The sequence below is a fragment of the Actinia tenebrosa genome, unplaced genomic scaffold (assembly GCF_029948245.1).
Source record: "Actinia tenebrosa isolate PJP-AT-01 unplaced genomic scaffold, QUT_ActTen_1.0 PGA_scaffold8__29_contigs__length_14323225, whole genome shotgun sequence".
Lineage (NCBI taxonomy): Eukaryota > Metazoa > Cnidaria > Anthozoa > Actiniaria > Actiniidae > Actinia > Actinia tenebrosa.
Genome location: NW_028292585.1, coordinates 8262990 through 8287093, shown reverse-complemented (window position 1 = coordinate 8287093; position 24104 = coordinate 8262990). Strand labels below are relative to the sequence as shown.

The following is a 24104-nucleotide window of genomic DNA, read 5'->3' as shown; positions in this document are numbered from 1 at the left end:
AAGAGCATTAGCGACGTGATATAAGTAACTACGTCACACTGCAGTTTATTACCACTCTTAATCTTAAAAATTTACAAATCTTGGTACCCATGTAATTGAAACTAAATTTTGTAAAAATCGTGAATTATCAAAAGATTTTTTTTCCGCCTAAAGGCTCGTCCAATTTCGAAATCTTTCAAAACATCACTTGTACCTATTAATTCCGAATGGTACTCGAGATCGTGCGATTTCCTATACAAGCCACACGAAAGAAGAGCGAGGGTTAAACTTTGAACAATGCACTCTCAACCAGCATAAGAGTATCATGCTATAGATTCCTTGTATGTATTCCAACCTGCTGCAAGGGGTCTATTTACCCATGAGATTCCGAATCTAATCGCGCAAGGTATTGTTTGTCAAAAGGAAAATGTTCTGGTCATCTTTATTATATCTTCCCGAAACGAAAACGTTTTCTTTCATTACAAAAAAAAGCTAATTTTACGAGGTATTTGTCAATTTTGGTCAATTTCAGAAAGTTTTTTTAATTCGATTGAAACATGTCAGAGTTGATTATCGAGTCGTCAAACTAAAAACTCTTCATTTGCCTTATCATGTCTAGATGCCACTTTTACCAGAATCATTCTTGTTAAAGCTCTACGTTGCCATAATAACTAATACCATGTTGCGACTACCAATGTAGTCAGAACTGAAGAGTCTGGTATTATAAAGAAAAAATTGGAAATGCTAAGCGACCGACGAACAAAATGTTCGCTGATTGGCTGAACCACTGAGGTAGAGATTCCCTTCAAGCAGAGTCCCCCTTGTGTTTTCCGCTAACGGGTGAGAGAAACAAACCACCTGAAAGCTGCGTGGTGCAGTTTAATAGCAAGCTCAGTCGCTACCAGACTTTTTAGCAGGGAGCCGTTTCGTTTCGTTGCATAGCACGCAAGCAGTTTTAAGCTTCTAAGATATTTGAATTAAACAAGGCTTCCTTCACTTTAATTTGATAAATTTTAATTCTAGCTTTCGGGACAGATCGATCCATCATCAGGGAATGAACAACTAGTTCTATTTACAAAACGTCATTTACTCCGATCCCTGATGATGGACACTTCTAGACCCTAAACTCGTATTAAAATCATTTAAATTAGCATGGAAGAAGTCTTGTTTAATTCAAATACGATTCCCATCTAAAAAATTTTTACTAAGATGTTTTCATATAATAAACTTTAAAAATTGAAGTATAACAAATATTATCTTACTTTATGCCTATGAGATTTAGGTTTCACGCCTTTTTTAACAAAATGTCGGCGATGAGACGAAAAACTTAATTATAAAACATTGCGACATTAAGTTTTTAAAATTGTACATAGCACTAATAATAATAATAATAATAATGGAACTTATATAGCGCACATCAAAATTCATGGCGCTTCACAATAAGAAATAAAATAAATACCAGACAAAAATAGACGACGTTTCGACTTTGGCTCTCTTTGTGAAAATAGGCAGGAAAAACTAAATTAGAGACTAAACTAAGACGAAAAACACTAAGAAAACAACCCCCCATACACTTCACGCACGCTTGAATACAAGGACTCTTTCAATCAAGTGTTGTAAACAACTAAGTGCCTTAGGGTAACATGTTAACGAAGGGAACAGAATAAACTGAGGCGGTGTGTTTACAACTGTTTAGAAAACAGCCATGGAGGCATGAAAAGTTTCAGTTATAATAAAAACAGATCCCATATATCAATAGCGAAAAATATCTGGCCATTTGACCAAAAGTCCCTTAGTTTTATACAATTATAGGCAAATACGATGTGGTAATGTCTTTAGGATTTCATGTTTACGATGCTAAGGCTGTTGACTCGAAAGTTTATACTACTTCAACAGCCATGCACACCTATTTATTTTTCCTCTTGTATTAACATGAATTCTTTGTATATATAATCTACACTTGTATCATCATTCATTCCACTTTTCTGTAACAATTTAGCTTATTGTACTTGTGTGCGAATAAACTTGAAACTTGAACTTGAAACTAAGAACGGACGAATAAGTGTTTGGTTGTTTACGACTTTTCCTTTCAATATCGTTAGGTTTTTCCAAAGCAAATAAACGTTTTGTCAGACTTTTTGCCTTGTTAAACTTGTTTCTTTGAAAAACTTTTTTTTTTTTTTACCGTTTAAGCAGGCTTGAAAATTATTTAAAATGCTTAGAAAGATAAAGACCTCGATGAATATATAATTCAATCGTCCAAAAAAAAAAAAAAGATTTATTCCATAAAAAAACTTTAAATTGCCACCTAGATATATATTTATAATCAAATTTATTATCCTATATAGCTTTATGAGATTAAAAACCGGTTAACGGAGCCGTTCTTAATATATATTATTATTATGAGTTTTGACACGCTTTACTACTGCCAAATTCCACATGAAAACCTTTTAAGTGTTTTTCTATGTACATGGAATACATTTAACAAAGACATTGAAGATTTTGTCCGTAGATTATAAAAGTTTATATACTATACCAGTATGTTTTGTTGACTGTTGTTGATGGTCCTTGAAGTTTTTTGGGTTTTTTTCTTGTTACCTTCGGTTTCAGCAAAGAACAGCAAGGGTAATATTGCAATGCTGGTAGCTAGCCTAAAATGTTAGTCAAAACTGTCGCAGCACAGGTATGGAGAGTGCCTTTTGTTTGGTTTACTGGTCCCCAGCCGAGCGTGCAACTTCCAACTGATGCAAGATAAAACCGCGTGCAATTAAAATCAAAGAAAAGAAAAGAAAGAAAAACGGTATAAGTTAGAGATTCCAATTTTTAAGAATATTATATCATTTGAATGTCTTTTTTTTTACTATGAAATTTGGCGGAAAACTAGTTATCAATATATTTCCCTGAATTTTGCAACCTAATTTAATATTACTGTACTTTATTTATTTATAAGATTTTTTTTTTTTTTTTCTAGTAGAGTGGTTTTCGAAAACCCGTGAAACAAAGTGTAATAACTAAGGTGTAATAAATCGAAAGAAAATCAAAAGAAAATGTGGACAATAAAGTGTATTAAAGTGTAATATAAAAATAAGTGTAATATATAAAGTGTATTTCACGGGTTTTTGAAAACCACTCTCATTAATAGCTATTAATATTTTCATTTTACCCGGCGACGGTGAACCAAAAGCCCGGAGGCAATTCATATTGGTAAACATATTCTGCTGTAAGCGAAAGGCTCTTGCGTGTTTTAATTCATGAATGCATAAATTGTGCTCTTTAAGAAATGCCTCTTTTGTTGCTTTCCTTCACTGTTTTTCTCTTCCATTATTATTATTATTATTATTATTATTATTATTATTATTATTATTTTGATTTTTAATTAATTTATTAATTTATTTCATTTTTTAACCCAAATAAAAAGATCGCGTGCTGCTATCTTATTTTCAATAATAAAACGGAAAACCGAAAAAAAAAAAAAAAAACTAGGGCACTTGCGAAGGATAAAACTAAACACTTATTCACTGTATGTCATTAGGTACAACCCTCGACGTTTTTGTTGCTCCATGGGTATCTTTTCTTTTTAAAAAACACTATTAGAACTATACTTAATTTTAATGTATTGAAGTGGAAAATCGAATGTTGAGACTTGTAACATAATCCTTGAAAGATTGTCAATTTGTTCTCATAAGCCACTAGACGGATTTTACTAGGCCCACTAATTCCATTGATTTGTCTATACAACTTTGTTGTGCGGGCAAAGTTAAATCGCCTTATTTATCACTACAGTGTTGGGAATAATATCATGGATCGATAGGCAAAATTTCAATCTATATAGAATGATTTATCATCCTCTTTGTATATTCCCATGCCATTATTGCATGCTATAACATAAACAGGATTAAAAATGATTTGATAAAAAAAAGAATTTGCTTGGTTGGCGTAAATGTATTAATAATAACTTAGAACGTTACAAATATCAAGTAAATCTTGTCAAGTCCAACAAAAGGTGAAGCTTTACCTAGTCTTTCTTCACGCCCACTTTAATGCGTTTTCAAAACGCTACGATTTCGTCTCACCGAAAACGCATCGCAAGCTTCGCGTCCACTCTAGCGTTTTCAAAAACCCAGATACCATCGGAAATAATGCTTCGAATGCGGAAACTGAAGTACCGGCGAAAGTAACACCAGCGTTTTCAAAAGCCTCCGTTTTCACGAAGACGCATTAATGCGAATGGGGCCTTCATAAAATCTATTCTTACTTTTGTATTATCAGAACATAGAAGTATCTCGGACCCGACAGACTTACCAACTGGTTCACTCGACTTGATTTTCAAAATTCTTTTACCAACCAAAATGTCTATAATGATTTTTCATTTAGTAGCGATTGTCGACGCTTCATCTAAGAAATTTTCCAATCTTTATACTTGGTATTAGGCATCCATTGGAAAACACGCACCTTTCGAGAGAAAATACTGATTTCTTGGAGTGCGTATAGTTGAGCGTAGTATATGGGAGCGCGCGCAGGTTCATTTACATCTGACATCCAAATTGAAAGCTTTTTGATAGGTAATGAGTCCATTAGATGTTTCATTTCTGAAGCGTATCTTTCTTTCGTTCGTTCCCTCTTGTTTTCTTTCTTAATTCTTCTATATATTTGTGTATTTGCTTGTTTATTCTAATCGTTCAGTCATTCACTCTGATGTTTTTTTGTTGTTGTTGTTTTTTTACGCGTCATTTAATTCATTTTTCAATTCAAGTATTAATTATTACCTCATTCAATCTATCGGTCGATTTTTTTTTTCTTTCTTTCTTTCTTTTTTTTTTATTTTCTATTTTTTATTTTTTATTTTTTTAATTATTATTTTTAATCATAAGATCGTTATTAGGTTTTAGCTAAAAAGATAAGGCCAAATATAGAAATCAGCACTGTACGTCGTCGGTCAGTGAGTGTGAGTCTTGGCACATTTCTTATTCTTCTAAAGAAACATTATTTTACCACACGCAGACCATATCAGATCAGTCAATGTCAACTTATCCATTTTGTTATCGAAAAACATATGTGTTAACGAGAATTAAACGCTGATCATCATCTATTCCTATATCAAGCTGCCTGAAAAAAAATTACGAATCAATATATATATATATTTATTTATTATATAGACATGAGTGTGTTATTGGGAAATACGCCACTCGTATTTTTCGTACGAGCTACATCCGGGACCTGAGTAACATATCTTCACTAATGAGGATATCGATGACGTCACTTGCGATGTTTTCCGGGACATGTTTCGATTAACTTGAGTAGTTTTTCTTTGTGGATTTGTCTATATAATAAAAAGATATGAAGTTTATCTTCTCGTGTTGAAAAATACTTCACCACTCGAAGATAAACTTCATATCTTCACGCGACCATGTAATATCCTCTATATATTTAGACTCTTTCCTTTACAATCAATATTGTCTCTGCTCTCGTGAAAGAACTCTTCATTACTTAATTAGGGTTTTCAGGCAATATGTACATGAATCTTATCCTTCATCAGGCTGTTTTCAAAATGCTCTAAAGAAATTTCGGGATTCATATTTAAATTCTGAACAAGCAATACTCTTGAAGAAGTCTTCCTGTCTTAATTATAGTCTTAGGGGTCACTGGTCACTGTTGAGATTGGGTGTGCAGGGGTCACTGGTCACTGTTGAGATTGGGTGTGCAGGGGTCACTTGGTCACCGTGGAGATTGAGTGCGCACGTAACCAGTGATTATTATTAGCTTAAGAGCGTTTGGTCATTGTTTTCACCATTTAGATATAGTTATAAAGTAATGTTTAAAGAATGAGTGGCCGTGCTATATCTGATCATAACGTAAGAACAATGCAGCGAACTGGAATTTCAGTAACATTCATCTTGCATTTTAGATTTTTTTTTATTATTATTTTTTTTTTCTTCTTTTTTTCTTATTTTGTATTTTGAATTTCTTTTATGCATATTTCTAATAAGTCCTAGTACGTTTTTATATAATATTTTTGATTATTTATCATTATTTCTCCTTCTTTCTTTTACTTTTATTTTTTACATTAAAAATCCAGCTAAATCAAGCCTCCGTCAATCCGACTACCTCATTTCCTGTAAGCGTTCGGTTTTCGGCCTACAAATTACAAGCCTACATATTTCTTTTTCTTCGTCAGACTACGTCATATACATGTGTTAATCGTAATCGTACTCAGTGTCTACTTCTCATACTTACCACCTCTTATAAATTCATGCGTTCATCATAAACTATCATTTTTGCAACGCACACAAGCCCTGCTTCCCTCAGAAAATAATCACTTGAAAAAATTGCCCATACATTTGGAATATTTGCTCTTTTCGGTCTTTTTCCTCTCTTTCTAAAGCAAAAGGTTGTTCTTAAAAGTAAAGTTATATAGCACAAGTAAACTGCGTGACAAAACATCCTAAATGACCCGTAAATCTTCTGTTTTTTCACTAACTAGTAGTTAGCGTGTTTTCGAGGCTACGAAACCTAAGAAACCATAAGAGGCGAATGTATAGGCCAACAGATGGTATGAGCTTATAAAATCAGCAAAAATACGGTTCTAAATTTTAACAAATTCCTATGAATTATATACCAAAATGTTCAGGAAAGCCCGGGGTTTTCAAATCCACTTCTGTTTTTTTTTTTTTGGCAGGTTCTGTTTTATATCAAGAAGAGACGATTTTCTAGCTTGATCCCGGTTATGTCATGCATTTTCTCTTGTAAAATACTTCCAATACCGTACATTCAACTCAAAAGTACGGTGGTTTTTTTCAATAGAATTCAATCTAAACCATATAATACAGTCCGAGAATAGTTGAATTAACTGAATCCACTTCTGTTTTTTGTCTTGATAGTCATTATGTTGAGAAAAGATCCAAAAACCGCGTTTTTGAGACATAATTTGTATGGGCTCACATGAGGGGGCGTGAGCTTGAAATCGTAGCTGATCTAATGTTAGCAGATTTTTTCTGATGTAAAGTTTAAATTATGTATTTATAGGTAAATTTCAGGATAAAAGTAGGGTGGTATAAAATTAGATCGAGTACTGTTAAAAATGTATCCTATTTAATGCAATAAGGTTCTCATAAAGGAGTGTTAATAGTTCAAAGGCTGGGGGACTATGGAGATTTTACATTTTGAAAGCCCTCCGTCCTCCCCTCAAACACAACATGTGAACCCCCAAACTACGCCGAGACTTTCAGTGGACACAAAATCTAAATACCAAACTCATCTTCGATTCCAACCCATCCCCCCACCCCCTCGCCCCTCAAATTGCACAGAAGAAAATGGATGCCCCTCCAAATTCCCATAGGAAAAAGGACACTTCATAAGAACTTGTTCCGCAGCGAAAAGCAATCTCGTTAGAAATCAAAAGTTTCCTATTTTTCCAGGTTTTTTTTTCTTTTTTTTTTTTTTTTTTTTTTTTTTTTTTTTGTTTGTCTGGCTATCTTCAATAGATTAAACCATAAATCAAACTTAAGGTCAACGTTTTTGACTGTAGTGGTTGAGTAGAAATTTCTTGCCGGATAGATCGATAGGGCGTTTGAAGCGTACAATAGATAACATCTGACATATTATTAATTGCCGACACTAAGAACCAGCCATACTGTCTTTTGAATAATTTAAAGCTTTTTATTCACTAGTCTGCTTTATTCTAAATGTTGAGTAAGAACTCGATAACAAAGTTGTTAAAGCGCGGGAATAGCCCCAATTAGGTTGAATTAGCCTTTTTAATCAATCCTCACAGGAAATTTGGAGGCTTGTTTTCAGGCAGGCTGCAAAACGATTAAAATATATTGTAGTATTAACAATGCATACGTACGTCAATATACTAAAGACTTATACAATCAGTATTCATCTTATACTGATGTTATTTCTTCTTTTTTATTGTCTGTTGTAGCATTTACTTTAAAAATTAAAATATTTTATGAACTAATAATTTTTGATACTAATAACGTAATATACAGTGATTCTCTTCCCTTCTCTTCTCTTCTCTTCTATTTCCTCTTTTCCCAGTCATTCTGTTCTACGTTGTTTGATGTTCTTTTTTCTACCTTTCCATTCCTTTCTTTCCTGTTTTTTTTTTTTTTTTTTTTTGTCTTGGCTAATAACGTCGTAATCGTCTTTCCTGTGCACTACCAGCCTTACAGCACAAATAGTAAAAACAATTGGGAATCACACGTAGCATTGCCTTCCTGATTTCTTCGTTGCGAAAGGCGTACACAAAGGGATTCACGGCACTATTACTATAATGCATCCACTTAATAAAGTCGATCAAGCTCTTTAGCTTCTCCCCAGACGGTAAGGACGATGGACTATAGGGATAAAGCACAGACACTACGAAAAAAGGTGTCCATGCTAACACGAACAGCGCAGTAATGATAATTACTGTCTGTGCAGTTTTCCTTTCCTCAAAGGTGTTGACGCGGACACGGCGTTGATGTAATGAGATGTGGCGGGAAATTTTCTCTTGAGTTTTTCTGACCAATCTGTAAATATCTATATAAATGAAGACCATTATGACGAGAGGAACCACAAAGCCACACAGGAATAATACTAGAGTGCGGATTCTGGAGTAGGCCAGACTGGAGTAAATCCCATTATAAATTGAAATACTCATTGCCAAAAGCCAAGCTACAGAGATCATAAACAAATTGACCTTTTTATTACGACCACGCTTGCTTATTTTCTTGAGATTTGACACGACGATCCGTCGTTCAATGCTGATCGCAACAAGGTTCATTATCGATGCCAAAGCGCTGAAGATATCGAAAATGCGGTTTAAAATGATTAAATTTGTGTCTTTTGAAGAGCAGTTTTTAATTGTCGGACTGCACAGAAGCTGGTAGATCCACCACGGAATAGAAATAAGACCGACGCACAAGTCAGAAACCGCAAGGCTGACAAAAAACATGCTGATGCCAGTACGAAGCTTCGCGTTGGTGGCGTAGCTCGCCACAACTAGTATATTACCCACAACTACGGTTGCCGAAAGCAGAATGTAGATTATTACAAATATTGAAACCTCAGTGCCTGAACGTGCGAAAAGGGGCAAGCTCCCATTGCTCGCGATTAAAGATGAGTTATTAGCCCACCAAGACATTGCTTGTTTTCAAATAACAGCTCGTAGCTTGTTTGCCTTTTATATGGTGACTTGATTATTAATATCGGAGTGCGTATAGCTTTTCCTTAGAACTGATCAGTAGCTATCGTCTGTCCATTTTCTAAATAGCGGATTGCCGAATGAGGTTTTACCACAGCTCGGTGTGGCCGTTCTTGCTCGTAGTGATTATTATTAACAGTGCCCACTAGTGTTCTTTGATCCAGCCAGTCCAGGAACAAAAGTGTATTGTATGATTTTATCCTTCTGGAAAAAAAAAAAGCCACATTATTGATATCAGTCTTGAAATTCTTTAGGTGAACGAGGTCTTCATAAGCAAGAATATGCACAATGAAGGACCGGCTTGTTTTGATTTCTGTTATCAAAACAAGATTACTTCAAAACTTAAGAGCTTAGAATGGTTTATTGGAGGCTAAGTGGTTACACTGAGCTCTAATGGGAAGAATCAATTGGCTAGGTTTCCACCGAGATCACTGATCGCTACCTTTAGTTAATCCCATAATAATGAATGACAATCCTACTCCTGCCTTTGCTCGACGGAATCACTTGTCGGTCAGTTTTTACCGAGATATAATTATCAGAAAATGGAACAGAGTTGTTTATGTCGAATTAAGAAACAGCTGCAGGTTTTCATTTAATATGTCATTGAAAAACATGTCTAACCACGAAATGATCTAAGAAAGGGAATTTGATGTTTGAGACCTCTTGGCGTGAGGACTAAGTCCCTGTATCCTTCTCTTGGATTCTTATCTTTGTGTTATATATAAATATATAGATAAATATATTAGAAGGTGCTTACTACTTACCAGTAGTAGTTGGGAAGTTTTAAACACCCAAGCAATGCTCTTGATAACAATCTATTTCGGTGATTCAGATGTCGCCTGTTGGGAGGAGTATCAAGAGTTATTATCGATATCAGTACAACTCTAAAACTTAAGAGACCAAAATAAATGGCTAAGATACTCCGCGCATTAGGATTTATATAAAGTAAGGACCGCTGGTCCAGATCACTGCATAGCATACCGTTGACGTCATTGCAAAAGGTTTGTCAACAGCTGTTAATTAACGAATTTTTCAAACATGTTACAAACCAATTCCTTCTTTCTTTTCCTTATTCATCTTCTAGATTCTGACAATGACAATGTTTTATTTAGTGCCAAATAATTACAATATACTTTTACAAGATATATAGAGAAACGCTTCTTATATCTTTCGTATCGCACTCGCAGAATAGACGACTTTCATAACTCATTTTTTTCAGATAGAGAAAATGAAGCATTTTTACCAGAAACTATTAATGCTATCTGAGAAAATACTTCACGGAAACTATTTCCAGAAAATTGTGTAGAATTTGACTGCATACCAAAGAAGTTATGATAGAACGAAAATAGAGAGTTTTGTATGTATATCACTGGAAGCCTTGGTGGCCTCGTTTTGGTGCATTTTCAAAACTTCAAATGCTCACATCTTGTAAAGGATTTTTTAATTTAAGTAGAAACTCACACGCCTTATCTAAATCAACAAGATCAATGATTTAAAAGGGGTTTCACTTCAAAAACATTGATTTTTAATGTTTATGCAAATTAGCAGCAGCCAGTTATGAAAGTCGTGTATGCCTATGGCTTTTTAATCTATTGAAGTAGTTATTAACATGGATCTATTTCAGTCTCGTTTACCTGAAAATTTAATAGCCAAATACGTTGATGTTTTGCTCATAAGATTAGTGTAGATCTTTTTGTTTTTGTTTTTTTTTTGTTTAGTGTTTTCGATATGATTTTGAGGACCACGAGAGTGTTGTTTTATACTATTTAGTGCTTACTCTCTATAAATAAAGTTTCTATCGATCTATCTGTTTATAAAGCGTTTTTGCTCAAGCCTCATTTGAAGGAAAGTATCGCTTCATACAGTGAAACTGTACTCCAACCAAGGCCACCCGAACAAATCTCTACAAATGAGCCAATCACAATTGGGAATCTGAACAAGGGAATTGCTACAAATCGGACAAATATCCATCAGTTTACACCGTTTAGAAGACTGCCGGCACCTTTGTTGTCGAATACAAACGTGCTCAGTCCCATAGCAACACGGTGATAAAATCTAACAGTGTCAACCTGATGATATCGTTTTTTGGAAGAAACAAACTGTAATCATAAATACTGTGTTTTATACGGTTTCTAATTTGCTTTCCTGTCGTATTTGAAGTCATGCTTTACTATTTTTCTTTATTGTTGGTGACATAAATCACTAATTTGCGAAGAAGATATCATTGTCTTCGAGCGATTTCGGGTATTATCTTTGTTCGTTGTTGTTTTTTGTTGTTTTTTTGTTTTGTTTTGTTTTGTTTTGTTTTGTTTGTTTTGTTTTTGTTTTTGGTTTGTTTTTGTTGTTGTTTTTTTGTTTTTTCTTTTGCGCGTTGCTTGCTTGCTTGCTTGGAGCGATGCTTGCTTGCTTGCTTGCTTCTTTGTTGGTATTTTTTTGTGTGTGTTTTTTGCTTGTTCGTCTGTTTATCTCAATATTTTGTGCAGTTTGTTTTCGCTGTCCGTGTGTTTATATTGTGAATTGTTTCGTGAGTAAAACGATAAAAACAACACAATCTCTTGTCTGAAGTGCAATACAGTTCTCTAAGTGGAAAATGATTTCCTACGGGCAAAAGTATTAAAAAAAGAATAACTTAACTTACTTTAACTTGTTTATATCGTGGCGCTTTTTAATGTTTTTGCAGCCCACACAGCTCAAAGCACGACAGGTTTTTCAGTTATCTACTGGGAGGAATCTTTTTGTAATAACCCACGGATGTGAAAACTCAAGCGATGTCTCTCTGAAGGGGTTGAGGCCGGAACCGGACAATCAGAAATACAGCTAGCTAGGTTTCAGAAGATACATTATATATACATATAAGATACATTACAGCGATATGCAGAAATTATGATACTTTTGCATATGCATAAAATTATATTAAAACATTTATTTGAAATTATGAGATACCATCTCTGATATTTTTTTCAGAAAGCCCTAGTCATAAACAACCCCCAAAAAATATCAGCTATGACAATCCATAATTTCTGATATACTTTTGATATACTTGTATATATTTACAAAAGGATCAGAATTTCTGCATATCGCTGTAAGATACATTATATATATATATATACACTCGATTGCAGAAACGTTGTAGTATACATTTATAGAAATATCTAATTTATTTAGTATATCTAATGAGATGTATAATACAAAATAACCATTTTCAACGCTTAAAACCAACTGATTTATAATCTGTTCGATATAATAGACAAGAAAAAAATATTTTGACAGTCATTGAATAAAACAAACAATAAATAAAGCGATTTTTCTGTTTTGCATATCATTAAATATACTGAATAAATAAGATATTTGTATAAATGTATACTACAACGTTTCTGCAATCGAGTGTATATATATATATATATATATATATATATATATATATATATACACCGAATCGCTAAAACTTTGACACTTTAAAGATATATATACATATATGTGTAACCCCCTTTTTTCTATTGTCATACTTGGATTTTCAAGGAGAGACAATAGGAAAAAGGGGATACATATATATGTATATATATCGCTAAATTGTCAAAGTTTTAGGGATTCGGTGTATATATATATATATATATATAATGTATAAAGCATAGCGAAGCTGAACTGGAGTAGAAAGGAATCGTACATATTATTTCCCATCCCCTAATGTAATAGGCTTTGCTGGCGGGTTTTTTTTTTTTTTTTTTTTTTTTTTTCCAGGCGTTTCTATGACGTTATACATAAGCATGGGTAAGTGACTATTTTATCGACAGGATGGAAATACTTTGATTGTCGTGAAAAACAAGTGACCTTTAGATTAAGATCCTCCGACTAGTGTAAATTGTAAATGTCAGTAGTAGTAAATGAACAAACAAACGAAAATATTTGGTAAATCTAAAGCTAGCTACTGGGTGAACAGACCTTATCGGTCACAGCATGCTTCTTCGCTAGATTCAACTTAGCCCTTCACTTTTTTATTTCACCCTAAATTTATCATTTCATTTGTTTATTGGTTTCTTTCGTTAGATAAGTTATTGGCCTCTTCCGTTAGGCGCTTATTGCTGTTGTCCTTTTTCGTTTTCTTTCTCTGCCTCATTCGTTTATCCTTCCCGCTTCCCTCCGACCGTCCAAATTTTTGCTTTTGTTTGGTCGTTCGTTTGTTTCTCCTTTCGTTCGTAGGGTGGAGGTTGGTCAGTCGTTAATTCGTACGTCTTGGTTTTGGTTTGAATAATAAGTTCACAAACATTCGTCCGCCTTTGCATTCTTTGTATATTAGAAGTCCACACGTTTGCAATTAACTCGCAATCTTCTGAAAGTCCAAAAATCGTCTTTGAGACATAATTTCCTTTAAAAGAAAATAATAAACTAATTCCACTGCATACACCTCCAGGCAATCAAGTGGAAGGAAGAAAAACATCTACTTTATAAGGTTTTATCCTGTTTATCGTTATCATATTGTTTATTTTAGGACCCCAAACCAACTTATTGTTTACTGCTTGAAGCGAGTATTCGCCGAAGGGTGAAAATAAAATATCTTTAAGCAATTACTTTTTTTGAACACTAGTAGTCTTTTTTTTATTATTATTACTTAAAGTTTTTATTTTATTTTATTTTATTTTATTTTATTTTATTTTATTTTATTTTATTTTATTTTATTTTATTTTATTTTATTTTATTTTATTTTATTTTATTTTATTTTATTTTATTTTATTTTATTTTATTTTATTTTATTTTATTTTATTTTATTTTATTTTATTTTATTTTATTTTATTTTATTTTATTTTATTTTATTTTATTTTATTTTCACTTAAAGTTTCCGTGACTAGGGGCGCGCAATGCCCCGAATTTCAACTAACTGAATGGAACTAAAAACTAGAACTATTTAAGACTACTTAGCTTGTCTCGGACGAAAATATTCTCCCCTTTCTAAGTTAGGTAGTGCGATATTTGTAACGGAGACGTCCTTTTTGTTTCTAATTCAGTTATTGCGTACTATCAAATCTTTAAAAGCAGTGGTGTTCGCAGGGGCGTATTTAAGGCAGAGAAGAAAAAAAGGGTTATATAGCTTCTACTTTTGTAAGATATTCTTTTCTAAAGAATATGGTCTTTATCCTAAGATAAATTGTCAAAAATCCTCATTTGCCCAGTGTGATTTTAAGGCGTGTGCGTTTGTATTTAAATTAAGAGGGCGTATTTGGCAGCATTTACGGTTAAGCATATACACTTATTTCAATAAAGTTAGTCACCAAAAAACCTAGAAAGCTGATATCACTGAGGATCATGGGAAACTTTTAATACCAAACAAGTAAAGCTTTTGATACAATTTGCAGCTTGAGGATGCTCAGAAGAGGTGAGACTGTAACTGGTAAAAGATCTAAAATCCATTAACAGTTATTAAAGCGGTTGAAACATGTAAAATGTATCTACCCATAATCCTTGTTGGTCTCAGCTTTGTAGCTTTTCAGGCGACTAACTTTATTGAAATAAGTGTATACGAAGACAAAATTTAGGCGTTCTCTCGACAAGATATCACGGAGTATTTGAGGGAAAATTCCTATATCAATTATAACACCAGTTGGTCAACAGAGCACATTTGAGCATGCGCGATAGATATGCGCCTTACGCCACTTCAGCGGCCATACACTTAAGAGTTAAGACGATTTTCACCGGAAGCGAGTAACACTGAATTTCTCATTTTGCATGTATATCCGTTGATTAATTAATACCGTGAAGGGAAAAATGCTTCAATATTGTCACTCAAAAACAATTAAAAACTTGACAATGAAACTTCTCCAGATCACGTGAGAGCAACCATGTCGTAATGCAGTACCATGGTATTTGATTCTTTCATACAAATGTGTTTTAGTTTCGCTGCAAGAAGAAAATAGAATCCATTTTTTTCTTTTAAATTTTTAAACTGAGATTTGTTTAAGAGGTAGAGCAGAAGACACTGACTGTTGTAATATTATACTGATCGATGACGGAGCTTTTTGTAAAATAAAAAAAAATTTTTTCACCTAAAAATCAGTTGATTTTTTTTTTTTTTTTTTTTTTTTTTGCTGCAGGCAATATTGAAAAAATTAATCCTTTGATGTCAAACGAAGTTCCATCTAAATTCACGAACATGTGTAATTTATTATTCTTAACTGGATAATTCTAACACGAAAAAAATTTCGGAATAGATAATAGCTAAAGACTGCAAAAACGTCATTTAATAAATAATAGAGGAGAAAACTGATTTGGCGACGACTTCCTTGTGGTAAAAATATTTTTATTTGTAACAAGTTATTTTGTATTTAGACAAGAAATCATTGTTAGCAATGTAAATGATGTCCGAAAGGAACTAGATTTTACAGCAACAAGATTTTTGATTGAGTTGAGTTTATATATATATCTATATATCTATATAAGAAATCTGTGAATCAATTTTCCGTAAAATAGTGCTCAATACATCGATAGAAGTAGAGCAGAATATTTGTTTGAGAAGAAAAAGTCAAGACAACATTTTTCCCGACAAGCCTGTTTCGTGAATTGCTTCACTCTTCAGAGTGAAGCAATTCACGAAACAGGCTTGTCGGGAAAAATGTTGTCTTGACTTTTTCTTCTCAAACATATATATCTATATATATATATACAATTGATTGCAGAAAGATTGTAGTATACATTTATACAAATATCTAATGAGATGCAAGATATCAAATGAGATGCAAAACATTTTGTGGAAAATACTTTTAACTTGACTTTGTGCAATAGTTATGTCTCTGATACAATAGAAGATAAATAAGACCAAATAAGTTACTTTTTAAGTTTTGCATCTCATTTGATGTCTTGCATCTCATTAGATATATGTATAAATGTATACTACAACCTTTTTGCAATCATATATATATATATAAACGTGAACTTCCAGTAGAAGGATTCCAAAGAATTCAACAGTCTGTTCTCTTCATGGAAATATTCTAGTATATAAAAGTAAAAAGAGAAAACAGGCAACTTCTAACTGTTCCAAAAAATCGTATTTAACGTTTCGGCCATTCGGCCTTCCTCAGAAAAAAATAAAGATATATACAGGATAAAAAGTAAAAAAGTAAAGAATGAATAGCCAAACAACTAGTATATAAATTAAGGATATGCTAACAAAAGGATGATGTAACCAGTAAATAAGGACGAAAAGCATGAACCACGGGCTACATCAATCTTGTGTAAGATAATGAAATATAAAGAAACAAAATAGAGGTGCAACCCCCATAGGGAATGGAATAACAAAGAAGATTGCAACATCTACCAGTCGGTCAGCAAGCCTTTTTTCTTTGTTCTGAGCAGCAGTAAGGGGGACTCGCGGTCAATGTCGAAGATTTACGGGTTTTACAGGCGGTTTAAGGAAGGGGTCGGCAGCGGGAATAACCCGTGTCCCATTGTACGTTGCTGCTATGTTAGGAATCGAAGGTGTCGCAAATGAGGGTTAAGATATTTCATAGATATAGATGGACACCATCACGAGCATTCGTAACAAAACTGTGCGCCGACTGCGAACTCAGGTGTTGGATCGCCTGGATGCGGACTTTGCCTTCACAACGTTTATGGAGGGAGATACAGATGAGACGATGAGCGAGGAAAGAGCAGAAAGGATAATTGACTTAATGCCCGAAGGTAATTACTGTCTGGAGTTGACGTTTATAAAGTATTTAGACGGTGAGTGGATAATAGAAAAGGGGTGTAATCCAATACGGGCGTCGGGTAAGCAAAGCTTGTTCGTGCTGAATAAAGACACCAGACCGGGAGCGTTAGTAGGTGTGGACATGCTGTTCTACGAGGTTGCTTACCCGGTTACCGTAGTTATATACGGCGCGTACGAGATTAAAAAACCGGATGTTAAAAAGCTTAAACCAATGCGCCATCCTGGTAACTGCGTAGGAAAGCTGGTTAGAGAGTTCTTTGAGGATTCCTCTAGGGGTGGTAAGTTAACTTTAAAGAGAAGAGAAGCCATCAGGAAATGGGAAAACGCCACTTACAAGACTGGAGGAACGATAGACAACATCAAGAAGTTAGAGGTTGCTTTAGAAAGGCGCATACACGTGAAAGACATCACCGACGGCTTCATCTACTCCGGGACGCACAAGTATGGGGGCCGGGGTGCGCCTATCGTAATTTACCAGCATAACGCACATGCGTGGAGGGAGTTAAGGTTCCCCAAAAAGAAAGAAACATGCGTTTACAAGGAGTCACCGCTTGCAGAACTAATGCACGAGAATTCCATTTAGTTAATGGACGCGGAGGGAAGTCAATTTATGACCCAAGACGGCACCTTGTATCGTCCTGAAGTGGAACAGCTGCGCATTCGAAGCGCTTGCGAGACTTTAGGAGAAGACTTCTCTGACGAAGGGCTTAGCAGTCGCAGTTTGGACTTCTTAGCCGCAAAGAAAAGAAACGGGTGGAAATCCACACCGGAGGAGTTCAAAGATATAGCTAAAGCTTGTGTAGAACACGGTCACGGTGGTCTGTGGAACATGGAGTACGATGAAGACGAATACGTGTCGCTGGATATGAAACATTGTTACCCCGCAAGCTTCAAAGGTCTAGGAGATTGTAAGGAATATTACGACCGTTACGGACATCCAGATTCACAGTTCTTTCGTGTTGCGTTGGATGGTCACTACGACGCCCCAGCAACGGGGTTTGTACGGTTGACCACCTGGAAATTAGCAGCGGGTCTGCACCCCATAATCTATGCGTGGTATGGGAAGCACCTGCAGGAGAAAGAATGGATACCGGTGCCCCTATTGAAGTTCTTTGAAGAGCGCAAACTTTTAAAATACACAGCGCATGAAGCCATACTTTGTCACGGCGCCTTCACGCAATGGCTACCGGAGCATAACCCCACAGCGCGTGTGGTCATAGGTAAATTCACGCAGGGTGCAAAAGAAGGTGAAAAACATATGCAGCGGCGCCTGATAACGGACGAAGGCGAGCTAAGCTTCCTTGTCAAACGTGCGCATGACAAAGGAACGATGGTGTCTGTAGAGAAATGGGACTACCTTGTCGACGATAAACTACACGAATGGAATGCGCTGTGTTATTACCAGGACCATCGACCGCAGTATTACCATCTGCGTGCCAGCATGTTAGCCTACGCGCATATTAACCTTCTCGCAATGCTGTTAAGATTTGACAAAGAAGACATCCCGCGCGTAGCTACGGATTCCTTGTACGTGAAACCGCACGTCTTAGAGAAGATGAAGGAATTCTACACTGCCGACGAACTTGCAGAAAGTGGCCAGTGGCGCGTCAAAGACGAGGAGATAAGAGCTTGGAGGGCACGTGTAGAATATCACGGAGAACACACCCGCGGTTCCGTTACGGCGACGGAAGAGCCTCTACCTTCAGTTGCGGACCCTATTTCCTACCAACGCTTCTCTTACCTCTACGGTACGGGAGGCAGCGGTAAGACGACGCGTGTGTTAGAACTCTTTCCTAAGATAAAGGTGCTAACGCCAACGCACCGTTTGGAAAGAGAACTCTGCGAAATGGGCCACGACGCTCAAACGTACCACAGCTTCTTTCGTTAGAATGGCCAAAAGTGGGTACCAGAAGCCATCCACGACATACCTCCCGCGATACTTTGGGATGAGATTTGCACCGTACCTTTGGAAATCCTGCAGGAGTTCGTAGAATTCCTCCGTGGAAAGTGTCAAGTAATATTCGCCGGAGATCCCTGCCAGCCTCCTCCAATAGCCGGAGAAATGCCCCACGAATGGCTGAAAGATTTCGTAGACCATGCGGAGGAAATAAACACCGACTACCGCAGCAAGGATCAAGTAAGGAACCTGAAAGCGGAATTAAGGGGCCTTAGTGATGCCGAGCAATGCAAGACACTGCGCAAACGTGTACGAGCGAAGAAATACGAGGACTTCCTTTACACATGGCATCCAAAGGATCTGGTGCTGAGCAGCAAACGCGCAGCACAGTCTCGCATACAAAAGGATTTGCTAAATATACACCGAGAGCGCTTCCCTACGCATCCCGTACCTGTTTGTTATAAACCCCACGACACCCGCATGCAGCGCCGCGACGTTTGCGTACCCGGTACCGACATCCAACTGCAAAATGCGGTAACGCATGATAAAGCCTGGGTGCCCATAGAAAAGGTGGAAAAAATAACCTCCCATCCAGACTGGCGCTTAGGCTATTGCATGACAGTTCACAGCGCGCAAGGGCTTACCATAAAAGAAACCTTATGGATCATAGACCAGCGGCTGTGTTGGAGCAACCTTATCTACACCGCCGTAAGCCGCGTAGAATATGCCAAACAGTTAAAAAGAGCCTGGGGGCCGCAACTGCGTTACGACCGCACCCCAGAGGACGTAGCAAAGGAGAACATTGCCAAGAAACTCCTTCGCTACAAAAGACACGACGAAGAGAAGGGTCATGTCTTTGACTTATGCGTGGACGACGTCTATAAGAAAGGGGCAAGGTGTGCCAAATGTAACATACCTCTACTATGGAGGTTTGACCCAAATGACGATCAGCAGTTCTCCGTGGATCGCATAAATAATAAACGCGGCCATTGCAGAGGCAACGTAAGACTGACATGCCTAGAGTGTAATCGGGCGCGTGGAGCAGCACTACTCTGAGTCTTTGGGGACTATGAGCAGTTCTTCCTTGACAAATCCACGACTTGGGCCATTTAGGTAATACAACACGGGTTGCCCTTCCTTGGTGACGGACTTCGAAATCTCATACGTTTCCAAAGACCAGTTAGGATCCGTGGCTCTCTTACTGCCACCTTCGAGTTCCCCCGGCTGATAGAGGTATCTGACCACTATGTCGCGGGGTAGCTTTTTTTCCTTCAGTCCGACCGCCCTCGAACTTCTGACGTAGGACTTGTGCTCCACGTGTTTCTTCTTCACAGCATCCTTGGGTTTCATTCCCGTAGCCCTGGCCGCCTCGTTGTTCAAAGCCACGATGACCTGGGGGAGCCTCTGAGTCCATTCCCTGTTGCGTTTGGACGGATCTTCCAGCTCTTTCCAATACTGGTACCCAAAGAGGCGCTCGGCCAAGGTCTTATTGAATCTTTCGACGATGCTCTGACCCCTGTGGTACTCAGCTTCAGCTCTCCTAATTTTAGTGCCGTGGTCTTTCAGAGTCTTAGTAACCACGCCCATGAACTCTGTCCCCGCATCCACTTGCAGCAGCTTAGGCCATTTCAAAACGCGCTTATAAATCCTACCTAGGGCTTCTGCGACTTCCCCAGAATCCTTGCTGGTTATGGGTTCGGCGTCCTTGTATCTGCTTGCGATATCAACTACGGTCAAAGCGTACCTATAGGTCTTTTTTCTCACCTTATCGTGCGGCAAGAAAAGCAAATCCGCCTGATGAACTTCATTAGGGGCATTTACGGTGAAGCTGGGCCTGGGAATGTACTTAGGCACGGGAAGATAAACCTGCCAGAGGGTTTGTTTTCTTAACCAGTTCTTAGCCGTTTCTTCTGATACCCTGGCCGCGGTCGCGAGTTTCTTGATGGCCGACGCTCCTTTCCAATAGCCTTCAGGCCCATAGTAAATCCTCTTGAGCTTGTCCTCTACGCGGCCCATTATATGAATTCCAAAACAAGATTGATCTTACGTCCGTTAAAATCCACCGTCTCTCCGTCCACTTTGATGGTGATGTTTATGCTTTCTACCAAATGAGACAAGTCATAGCTCAAAGAAATGGGAGTGTATTCTACTGGGTCAAATGGATTACCTTTGGGCAGGAACTTGGACATAAGAGAAGACTTTTCTCCATTGTCGTAACTATGGACCAAGTCGCAATAGACTTCGTAAGAGGATGCGACTTTCCATTTCACAGGTATGGCTGTGTCGGTAATTGTTTTGCCCGAGGCACATAATAAAGATCCTAATGGGTCAAACTTTCCAAAAGTTACTGAATAGTTTGGCATATTATGTTTGAGGGTCATTTCGTGCGGCAATCCCGTGGTGAGAGTATAACCGCGCTTGGCGAGCTCCTTAGCAAGGGTAATTGGCGTGTAATGTCCATTGGGTAGCATTTCACCTTGATATTTGCCGGGCGCCTTAAGTACGGTGACCAAGGCATTGACTAGATTATACCAAGAATTGTACAAAGAGCAACTAACCAGCCGAACCTTATGGGCTTTGATGGGGGGATTTAAATAAGTGGTAAAGTCATTCTTGTCGCTTTCCAAAAAGACGATCATACATTACAGGGGACAAGTCCCCTTAGACTAAATACGCCAAAGCTACGCCTCCGGCCAGCCCTGCGATTCCTACGAAGACCAGCTCATTGTCTTTTTGTTTCTTAGAAGGCTGATAGTAATTCTTAAACTGAGGCTTTCTCAACCCCGTCGATGCCGCGGGGTGTGCTTGCGCATAGAGCTTAAAGGCGTAGTCTGTATTTTCGAAGTTCTTATCCGCCTGCATCTTGTCTTGGTAGTTCTTGTCCAACCAATCCCTGTAAGCTTGTCTTTTTTCATTCCAAGCTGCCACGTCCCTTTGATATTTCTCCAGCGCTAAGTCGTGTCTCTTTCTTTCGGCGGCTAATTCTCCGCTTTTGTCGCCTCTGACTAATCTATCCAAATATTGACCACCATAATTAGCTCCAGTGAATGCTAAAGCTGCAATGACTCCACCTACGACCACGCTAGCCATTTATATTAGACGCAAGCAAAGCTTACGTCGTTGGCAGGTACTTTTCCTTCCGTAGGTAATCCTTTACCATGATAGCCCCACCCACGGCAGCGGTCATCTTAGCAAAATTAGCGAAGCTCTTGCTTGGGTCTTCAGTAAAATCTTCTTTGAGCACTTTCTTACCTACCCAACCAATACCCGCAACGATGGAAGTAATGATAGCTGCTTCTTCAACAGTTTTCAATAACGCGGTTGACATTATATTACAAAGCGAGAAGGTTATTACTCCATCACGGGTATTTTGCTTCTCTTAGGGGGCTCCTGCACGGGTGCGTGATATGTTGGCGGTACATGCACGGGTTCTACTTTTGGCTTCGTAGCCCGCCATTGTAAGTAGAGGCTGCCTGCTGCTATAGCAACTCCTAACGCGCCGATGACGTACCCAGGATTAATAAGGGATTCCTCTTCTTTTTCCTCCACCTTTTCCTCCTTTTTTGCCTTGTTCTTTTTATTCATCTCCGCGAGCTTCTTTCCGGCAGCGACTCTGCCTGGAGATTTAACCTTGGTAATTTTCTGCTCCTCTTGGGGCTGCTCTACCTTCGACTCTGGTTCACTCATTTATATCTAAGGACTTGAAGGACTTGATAAGTACTTGAGAATGACTTAAGGACGACTTGACTAAGTACTTGAGGCGACCTGGGTAATTCCCGCGAATGACTTGACTAAGTACTTGAGGCGACTTGATCAGGTACCTCAGCAAGTGCCGCCTGGAAGACCTTTTCAACGTCCGTGTCCTTCTTGAAGTCCTTCCAAGACACCAGTACCTCCTTCAAGTCGACGTGCTGAGCTACGTGAAGTGCCGCAGAGGCGACTGCCATGAACTTACCGCACTTCAAAGACAACCACCCACAGGTTATCTTAAGTTCTTGGGCGATGACATAGTCATCTCTTATGTCCTTCCGCAGTTGCTCCACGTCGTCTATGGGCAGCGCAAGTCCAAGTAATTTAGTCGCAAGTCGGATAGCGGAATCTGCTACGGCGTCCGTGGTCTTACTTGCAAGGGCAGCCTCGTACCTCTTATGGAACTTCTTGACTTCCTCTTCCGACAACTTATTAACCTGCTCATGGGTAAGTTCCTTGCCTATCATTTCTTTGCACTTCCCAGAAGACACAAGGATGTTAAGTTGTTCCTTAAGGTTACTTTCGTCTAACTGTGTGGGGACTTCATTTAAGAGCTGCTCAATCTCCATATACATTAGGAATCATAGATTCCAACCTCGTACGGAAACCTCAAAGAGAAGATCATTTTGGAATGTTGGTGCGTTTTTAAATGCCGCATGTATTCGTGCAACTGTTCCTTGGATATCTCACCGCCGTAGTCGCTTAAGATGGTTTCCAGATCAGACTTACTTGGAGTATAAAATACGACAAGTGAACCTATGTTTTCCCTGAAGGGGTTAGAGACGCTGGTAAGCTGCTGCGAGAGCAACCAAACGCTGATGTTGTCGTGTCGGCCGCTAAAGGCGAGCTTCACTAATTCGGAGGTGCGTCTTTTTACGTCGTCCCCACAGGCGATGTCATCCAATATGAGGAGTGTCTGCGTATCCTTAGGGAATTGTTTGTGCCAAAACTTAAGATGGCTGGATAACTCGTTGGGGTCTAAGATATCTACGAAGAAGTCGTCATCTTTCACTCCTATACCCGTCCAGGTGCGGTTATTCACGTAGGTGGGGCATAATAGCACTATATAGTCGAAGCGGTATCTAAAGGGTCCTAATAGCTGCTCTACTACGAACTGGGTCTTTCCGCAGCCGGTGGGTCCTACTATCAGAGCGTTACAAGGCATGTGATCTGGGTTCATATATAATGGAGCCCGTGGAAGCAGTCAAAGCAATGGTTAACGTCGTCAAAGAAAAGTCAGACCTGGAGAGGACGGTCGAAATGCAAAGGAAGGAGATAGACCGGCTGAATGAACGCGTAAAGGAGCTTTATGAGGAAATGTGTGGTCTAAAGCGCGCAGAACGGTTTGGCGCGCTGATAACGATGGCAGGTTGGGCGAAAGAGTCCGTGAAGGACTTTATGCGGTATCCCATATAAGGATTAATAAATTCTTATTATATATGGAGTGCGTGCACTGCAACAAGAGGCTTAGTTCTAAGCAAATGCTAGAGTATCACGTTAAGAATAAGGTCTGTAGGAAGTCGCGGGAAAGGCGCTGCGAACACTGTGGTCGGTCATTCAGCAGCAAGCAGATGTTGAAGTACCACGTGGATAAC

At 37.9% G+C, this 24104-nt stretch overlaps 2 protein-coding genes across 6 annotated transcripts in view; both read right to left on the bottom strand.

The window, feature by feature from the left end:
* Positions 1 to 4419, bottom strand: part of LOC116300175 (adenosine receptor A1) — a 40533-nt gene extending 36114 nt beyond the window's left edge. The window contains exon 1 of one of the 2 annotated variants that reach the window (XM_031708979.2): positions 4282 to 4419. The gene's annotated coding sequence lies outside the window, so the exon portion shown is untranslated. Of the gene's footprint in view, positions 1 to 2515; positions 2837 to 4281 lie in introns of those variants that run through there. The other variant, XM_031708977.2, reaches the window with a different exon arrangement.
* A 3649-nt stretch (positions 4420 to 8068) lies between these two features.
* LOC116300661 (dopamine receptor D1-like) overlaps positions 8069 to 24104 on the bottom strand; it is a 54018-nt gene continuing 37982 nt past the window's right edge. For 3 of the 4 annotated variants that reach the window (XM_089024323.1, XM_089024324.1, XM_089024322.1), the window contains 2 exons: positions 9931 to 10005; positions 8069 to 9370 (listed from right to left, as the gene is read on the bottom strand). In XM_089024323.1, the coding sequence (XP_088880449.1) occupies positions 8108 to 9106 (999 nt within the window). In that variant the 5' untranslated portion in view covers positions 9107 to 9370; positions 9931 to 10005 and the 3' untranslated portion in view covers positions 8069 to 8107. The remainder of the gene's footprint in view (positions 9371 to 9930; positions 10006 to 24104) is intronic. The other variant, XM_089024325.1, reaches the window with a different exon arrangement.